This window comes from Protomyctophum parallelum (genome assembly GCF_964188405.1).
Source record: "Protomyctophum parallelum genome assembly, chromosome: 3".
In the NCBI taxonomy this organism is placed as follows: domain Eukaryota; kingdom Metazoa; phylum Chordata; class Actinopteri; order Myctophiformes; family Myctophidae; genus Protomyctophum; species Protomyctophum parallelum.
Genome location: NC_139698.1, coordinates 5,694,190 through 5,702,538, shown reverse-complemented (window position 1 = coordinate 5,702,538; position 8,349 = coordinate 5,694,190). Strand labels below are relative to the sequence as shown.

The 8,349-nt window shown below is 43.1% G+C and overlaps 1 protein-coding gene across 1 annotated transcript; it reads right to left on the bottom strand.

The window, feature by feature from the left end:
• Positions 1-406: 406 nt before the first annotated feature.
• LOC310856144 (uncharacterized protein) lies at positions 407-7,777 on the bottom strand (the record flags this gene model as incomplete). Its single annotated transcript, XM_083761390.1, has 4 exons — positions 7,421-7,777; positions 6,502-6,556; positions 4,457-4,571; positions 407-794 (listed from the first exon to the last, which is right to left on the bottom strand). Exons 1-4 carry the CDS (start codon positions 7,715-7,717, stop codon positions 407-409), a joined length of 855 nt encoding a protein of 284 aa, XP_083617516.1. The 5' UTR covers positions 7,718-7,777.
• Between the last annotated feature and the right edge of the window lie 572 nt (positions 7,778-8,349).

Genomic DNA, 8,349 nt, shown 5'->3' with positions numbered 1-8,349 from the left:
GCTACGTCCAACCAGGGAAACTCCCTCCTGTCAGGAGCAACTTGGACACTCAGGCATGAAGGAAGCATGAGTTCAAGTCCGTTGCTCTCCCCTTGTCCCCCATATATGGGGACTAGGTTGGCGGAGGGTGTGTAGAGCCCAGGATCACATTGGATGATTGACACAGGGGTGAAAAATGGGTAACAAAATCGTGGGATAAAAAAATAATATATGAAATTAAAAAAATGCGTTGTTATGATGTGGGTGTTGTTTGAACAGAACTGGGAAAAGGATATTCATCCTTCGGGACAATAAAGATTACCATTATTATTATTATTATTATGTATTATTCTGATTCTGTAATACCTCGTTCACATGTTGATGTCCCGTCTTGTCTTGGGGAGGGAGGGGGGGGGGGGGGGGGTGTCTACTGTCCCGGGGCCTCTTCTTTGGCGGGCCCCTCGTTGGGGGCCTGCTCGTTTTGGGGGGCCTCTGCCGCGGCTTCTGCTGCTTCCGCACGAGGGACCTCTTCCTTGGGGGGCTCTTCTACTTCGGGGGCCTTTTCGTTGGCTTCAGCTTTCTGGGGCGCCTCGTTTTGGGGGGCCTCGAGTTGGGTGCCGGCCTCCCGCTTGTTGACTTCTGCCTTCTTGGGGGCCGGTTCGTTGGCGTCTGCTTTCTGGGGGTCCCCTGCCTCGGGGGGCTCTTCCTTGGCCTCCTCCTCCTTTTTGGGGGCTTCGACTTTGGAGGGTGACTCGTGTTCCTCTGGCTGCTCTGCTTGGTGTTGTTTAGGAGGGTTACCCAGCCCGCACAGGATCCTGGGGGAGGGGGGGAGGGAGGGAGAGAGGGAGGGAGAGAGAGATAGAGAGATAGAGAGATATTAAAAAGAAAAATCTAAAACAAAGACAAGCTACAAATGATGGCAGCCTATGCTGTAAAAAGAATTATTAAAACATCTTTCAGTCAAATCGTTGTAACAGAGAGAGTCAACAGAGTGCTCATGTTTCTCATGTTTGCACATAGATTAGATTATATAAGCCTTATTTATTGAATGACATTTGCAAAGCACATTTGCACGTAATACCTCATTGACTGCCACCTAGTGGTGGCTTAGGTACAGCGCTTGTGCCAAGTAGAGTAAAGTGGTAACATGGTGTTTGCAGAAAGATGTTAGGATTTAGAAGCCTTTTTTTTAATCGACCTCAGTCCAAAATGGGTTAACAGCACCTGGTGTGTATCAGTGATTGGGCTAAAGGCTGCAGGTTGTCAGATGGAGAAAGAGGGGTGGAAAGCTGGACATTGTCAATGCAGAGAGGCAGGGTGAAAGAATCGGACGTTGTCTTGGTTTGTTTTTGGTGAATTCCCTATTGTTCTGAATATAAGATAATATAAAAAACAGGGTCGTATTATAATCGGAGACTTGACATTCAATGTTCTTTTTCCACAAATGAGTCTGGCTGGTTGAACTGCATATATGCCATGCCTCTGTACTGCATTCCAAGTTCCAACCACTATGACTTGGTCATTCTCACATTACATTTCCTGAACAATACAAATGTTTCCAAGCTTCAGTTGATGTTTTCAATACTGACTGCATTATATCGAACATGCATGTCTGTGTTGTTTCTATTGAGTTTTTGTGGTAGAACTAAATACTTGCATGGAAAGCTAGCTAGTGAATCCGGGAATGGATTACTCCAGGTTACTGTCGCTGCCAACCCCGCTATACCCACCATTTGTTTTATGTGATTAATCCGCTGTATTGTAATAAATAAAAATAAAATCCGTCTTCGTTGCGGAGATAGAGATTAGATGGTTTCGTTTTGATGACGCAACCGGAAATCGTCACATGCTGTGGGCTGCTAGGGCTTCTGGGAAATTGAGGCCAATGGAAATGCATGGAGTGCAACGCCTCATTGAGACGAGTCTGGTGTGCGTCTTCCGGGTGCACCAAGATGGTGGATGATACGCTCGGATCATAACAAACCACGGGAGCTTTTTTTTGCTGGATTTTCGTGGATTAAAAGCCCAAATAATTCAGCGTATGCTCTAAAGGTAATACAACAATCTCGGCAGTGAAGGGGGGTTGATTAAAATGCGGGTTAAGCGTGTAAAACAGTCAAACTGTTAATGTCACGGTACGCTCCTCTGCCCTTGGACTTTGTCTGTGTTTTGGGACTTATTACTTCATGTGTTCTGTACCTTATTTTGTAGTAGTGTTGTGTGATTTCCTGTCTGCCTTGTTTTGTGTCACCTGCCTAGTCTCACCCCCCTGTATTAGTGTAACCCTAGCCACCTGTGTCCGGTTGTCTGTTAGCCTATCCCAGTGTTGATTGTGTGTTTCAGTTCACCTGTTTGTAGTTAGTCTTGTCTATTTATATGCCCCAGTGTTTGCAGTTCCTTGTCAGTTCGTCGTCGTGAATTATGTGGTCAGTTCCTTGTGTTTCCCTAGTTTATTCATAGTTATTAGTCCAAGTCCTATAGTTGTTCCAAGTTATTTCACCGTGTGCATTTTGGGGAATTAAAACCACTTGCATCTTCACTGCTCTGCCTGTGCCTGGTTCATTCTGAAGTCAGCCTGAGTCCTACACCTCCAGAACCACATCGTGACAATTAAAGGAGAATTCCATGCTAGAAGGCTTTCTTACCTTTCTTTGTAGTTGTTACGTCCCCACCAAAGAGGTCCAGGTGTTATGTTGTGCAAAAGCGCTATTTGGCTATTTCCCCTAAAAATAAGCCCTCATTGAATTGCATTGAATTGAATGGGGCTATGGGGTGTTATGCTAATTCGCTTATTTCCATCGCTCAAAAATATATATATTTTGTATATATCCTCTCTTCATAATGTAAAAAGTATCCCGAGCGGCACACTTTACTACTTATTTCGATGGAAATAAGTGAATTAGCACAAAAACCCAACCCCCATTGAGGGCTTATGGTAGAGGAAATAGCCAATAATGCACTTTTGCACAAAATAACACCTGGACCTCTTTGGTGGGGACGTAACAACTACAAAGAAAGGTAAGAAAGCCTTCTAGCATGGAATTCTCCTTTAAGTCAGGACTTATTGCATCCATATTGAAATGAAATTGGGCCTCTTCCTTACTTTATACGGCTATGGAGAGTGTAATGGAAGGCTACATGTGTTTGGTCCGACGTACTAACAGTCCTATACAGTCATGAGTCCGACACTCTGCCCAAAAGTTAAAACCCCAACACTACACCTAACCTCACAGGAAGCCACGGGTTAGTTTTAACCTGCCACGGGTTCGTTTGAACCTTTTTAATAATATATTAAGACATATTTGGCTTATTAGACAGGGATGCTTTTAAGTACAGCAGTAAAGTAAATGTACTGTAGTTAGTAGAGATGTCCCGATACTGTATCGGGGAAAATGATCGGCCCTTATTTGTCATATTATCGGGGTCATATCGGTATCGGCAAATATGCCAGTCTAACCACCGATCCCAGTGGTTAGAGTTCGCTTTTGGGACACGTGGAGTTTGCTTTTTCACTCAAAGCTGCATTTGAGTGAGGAGTCTGCTATAAACACAACACCAGATATATAGCTATAAACACAGCATCAGATCACGACACTGGTATCGCTATAGGTATTCGGTAAATGGAGGTATCGGGATCGGATCGGATATCCCTACTAGTTAGTGTAGATATAGTGAGTATAGTATAGTATAGTATATAGTATAGTATGGTATGGTATAGTATAGTATAGTATAGTATAGTATAGTATAGTATAGTATAGTATAGTATAGTATAGTATAGTATAGTATAGTATAGTATAGTATAGTATAGTATAGTATGGAACACAACCACCCTAAAGACTAATCATTGTGTATATTCCTGCACTATACCTGCATCGAGTGATCGCGGTACATAGAAATGGATCTATTGAAGATTCTGACTTTCAAATGTACATCATTTTTTGTTTTGATTGTATTGCTGTATTGTTGTATTGTTCTTTCTGCTTTGGCGTTGTAAACGTATGTTTTCTCATGCCAATAAAGCCCTTTGAATTGAAATTGAATTGAGTATAGTCATGATAAGTGTAACAGAGTTTAGTGGGTTCCACTTGCTCCATCAGTAATGACAATTCTTATTGGTTAGTGGGCGGCACCTCATTGAATAACACGGGTGTCCACGTTTAGAGTGGTGTCAGTCTAACATGAGACATGCCCATGAGGTAAGATGTGATCCTCAGCACACTATATTTTCAACAAGAGTCTGTATGAGTTTACTGTGATACTGTGATGAATACTAGTTGTTCTAAACATGCTCTTGGTCACACTGTTAATTCTGTTATAGACGTGCTGAGGATTGGGTGTGTTACACAGACAGAAGCTGACCAGATACGTCTGTGTATTTATCAGATTAAACTGTCAACAGAGAGAGAAGTCGTGCGGAACTTCATTATTCCACAACACAACGCAGAGCACACGTTACATAAGCACTACGGCAGCGTACCTGACTTCCAGGCTGTTCTTGTCGGCGTAGTCACACAGTTTGGACGGCTGTGTTCCCTGCTCCGTCAGAAACGCCGCCTCCGTCATCCACGCACTCTTCTGCTCCTCGAGGTCAGCTGTGGAGGGATTAAAAGAAGTCTACACAATTAGATATATATATATTATTATTTTTTATAAACGTTTGCCTGTTATCTCTCTTATGGTACTGGAAGCAAATGTGGTCGAAATCTTATCCAACGACAACTAAATATTGTACGTTAAACCTTTAGGGCAGGGGTAGGCAACCTTTATTATCAGAAGAGCCATTTTTGGCCCAATAACGTATTTCAATTATATCTGGAGCCGCAAAATAATGTTTGCTTTAATAAAGCAAACTTTAATTATTTGGGATTTTTCTGGTCTTTCGATATTTCATTTTATTGTTTGCTAATTTCTCAAAGCATATCAAGTATACTGTACCAGTAACTTAGCCAGCAGCATTGGTGGTGAAAGAATAACTTTATGCCTCCTACAAATTCAATAATAAATTATGATTAAATGTAAAAGAAAATAAAAATAAAACTTCTTATTCCTTTTCATACTTCTTTTCCGTAGCAACTGGGAGTCACGGGTGAGGGCCTATAAGAGCCACATGTGGCTCTAGAGCCACATGTGGCTCTAGAGCCACATGTGGCTCTAGAGCCGCAGGTTGCCTACCCCTGCTTTAGGGTTTAGGTCTAGGCTAAATCTCATAAAACGGTGGTCCGTGGCTCAATGCTCCATAAATAATGGTTTACAAAGCAGGTGGCTGAATTGCGCACATCCAGTTCCTGGCTGGTGCTGGACTAAGGTAGATACATGAGTGAAGAAAGTAGTCCGCACACAGGCTCTGCTCCAGTGGTGCTTTGTTTTATTTAAAACACCATTAGTTAAAGGGACACTTCACCCTTTTTGCAAAAATATATATGTTAATGACGTTTAGAGGCTTTAGAACACTTTCCTGGGGGTCTTTATGTGTGTAATATGTGGTTTTAGATATTTTAGATTGTAGCAGTGAGGCCGGTGTCTCTGATGTCATGGACACTGGGCTCACTTCCTTCCTGGATGTTGTCTTAGTAAGACAGCCCTCCACCTATTCACAAGGAGGAGCAGTGCACCAAATAATTATGGGAATTGTAGTCCAGGAAGGTAGTGAGACCAGTGTCCATGACATCAGAGACACTGTGCTCACTGCTACAGTCTAAAATATCTAAAACCACATAATACACACATAAAGACCCCCAGGAAAGTGTTCTAAAGCTTCTAAACGTCATTAACATATATGTTTTGCAAAAAGGGTGAAGTGTCCCTTTAAGGCACGACGTTTCAGCCGTGAACGGCCTTCATCAGGTGGAAGTCCACACCCACAACACCAGAGGGAGTGCAACGAACCATGTACAACCCAGATTCGGCACAAACAAGGGACTAAATTATTTTCGCTCCTATGCCACCAAAATGTGGAACGCCCTACCAACAGTCATTAAGACATGTGAATCCCTTGACTCCTTCAAAACCGCTCTCAAAGGGCACCTACGGATGGCTGCAATTCGAAACTGGCCCCCGTAAAATCTGAATCCCCCCCCACCCCCCTTTTCCCCCTCACTGTATATGTTTCTTTTCCCTTTTTGCTTCCTTTATGATGAATTCCTGTTCTGTTCTTTAACTATATAGAAGTGTCTATTTGTACGTCTCTAAATGTTTTGATGAATTGAACATGGTGGACCCTGTTGTAAACAAGTGTAATGCTTAATTGGGTCGTCCACTCACAGTTAACAGTCTTTGTATTGAGTTTGTGCTTGAAATGTACTGTAAATTCTGCAAACTGTTAATAAATATTTCAATCAATCAATCAAAAACGTACGTCGTGCCTTAACTAATGGTGTTTTAAATAAAACAAAACACTACTGGAGCAGAGCCTGTGTGCGAAATACTTTCTTCACTCAATAAATAATGGACCTTTTATTATGAAAAAAAAAGAGGTTGAAAACCACTTGTTTAAGCCTTGACTAGGCTTGCTGTTACACCTACATTTGATGATGTCCATCTGTGTCTCCACCGCTGCCCGCCTGTCATTGAGTTGCTTCTGTGGGTCACAAGAAACACAAAGGAAACACATTTCAGTGTGACACTACATCCACTAGAACCGTTTTCTCCATCCATGGGTCTGTCATCGTGCAGCAGTATAGTGGTTATCAAAGTGGGGTCTGGGGACCCCCAGGGGTCCTTGAGGGGTACTTTCCAGCTATACTTGAAGAAAATAGCTGATCAGCTGTTTTCCAGAAATCTTGTATTTATATAGATTTTTTGTAAATAGGTCGACATATACATTTTTAGATCTACTATTTTCAAAAGATGTTAATAAATACATTTGGAAACCTGAAATCGGACGTTCTGCATTAATGAGTGAGCTACTTTTAATTTTGGTACTCTAACTGCAAGCCAATGAAGAATGAACCAATCAATCATCAGTAGCATTGTCAGTCTTAATTTCTAATTCATATTAATTTAGTTGTCCAAACTTTTACTGTTGGCCAGCGTTTTCAGACATATAGTGGTAAAAACAAATTCTACATGCATTAAAAAAGTGGCCAGTGATCTTGAAAGTGGCAAATTTCAGTGGTGGAGTAAAAACAAATAGTTAGAATGGCATCTAAATGTATACACTTGGTGGTAACTTGTAAATATATTCTTATCTGTGTTGCGAGGATGAGGGGGTACCTGGAAAAATATCTACCCCAAATTGGGGTAGGCAGGGCTACCTGGTCCAAAAAAGTTTGGGAATTACCCCTGCTCTAAGTACATTTTGATATCATTAGGCCTATATAGCCTACTATAGTAGGTTTCGCTCAAGTACATTTTGAATTCCGGACTTTGATAATTTTGGGGGTCCTTGCCTGGCATGAAAAAGTTTGGGGAACTACTGTATCCTATACTATACTAGGCCTACCTTCTCCCCGTTGCAGACCTCCATGGGGTTGCGGCGGCTCGCCATCTCGCCCTCCAGCCGGACGATCTCCGCCTCCAGCTGGGGCAGCTGCTCGCGGCTCCGCGCCGCCTCGGCGGACAGCCGCAGCGCCTCGGCGCGGTACTCCCGGAGCACGTCGTCCGTCACGTGCAGCTTGATGTCGGCGAACTTGTGCCTCTGCAGCTCGCCGAGGCGCTCCTGGCTCCGGAGGTGCATGAGGCCCAGGCACAGGCACACGGCCACCGCCAGGAGCACCACCATGCCCGGCAACCACTTCATGATGTGGGCTGGGCTGGGCTGGGCTGGCTGCTTGGAGACCGGATTATATCCGCATACGGTAGGATAGGTATAGGTATCAGGTATATGGGCTAATGTCCGATGGCTTGGGGATCTAAATTATGGTCCGTAGTTGTCTCTATAATCTAATGTAATTATCCCTAGCTGTTGTCCGACGGCTTGGAGATCGAATTATCCTTTATTGTCCGACGGCTTGGAGATCGAATTATCCTTATTGTCCGACGGCTTGGAGATCGAATTATCCTTATTGTCCGACGGCTTGGAGATCGAATTATCCTTTATATTGTCCGACGGCTTGGAGATCGAATTATCCTTTATATTGTCCGACGGCTTGGAGATCGAAAGGATCCGTGCAAGGCTGTCTATTTAGGCTATTTCTAAACCGGGAGCTCCGCGATGCACTTGTTTATTAAAGCCACTGGTAAAACATAAAGAAAAAGACATCCAGGTGACCCCGCACCTGTTGATGTTCAGATAATGCCTGTAGGCTGAGTATAGATCGATGAGTTATTATAGGCCTATAACTATTATTTAACTATACTTTTGAATCGATCAGCTTCTGAGAGTTCCTTCCGCGCTGCTACCTGTCACTATCTCTCTCTCTCTCTCTCTCT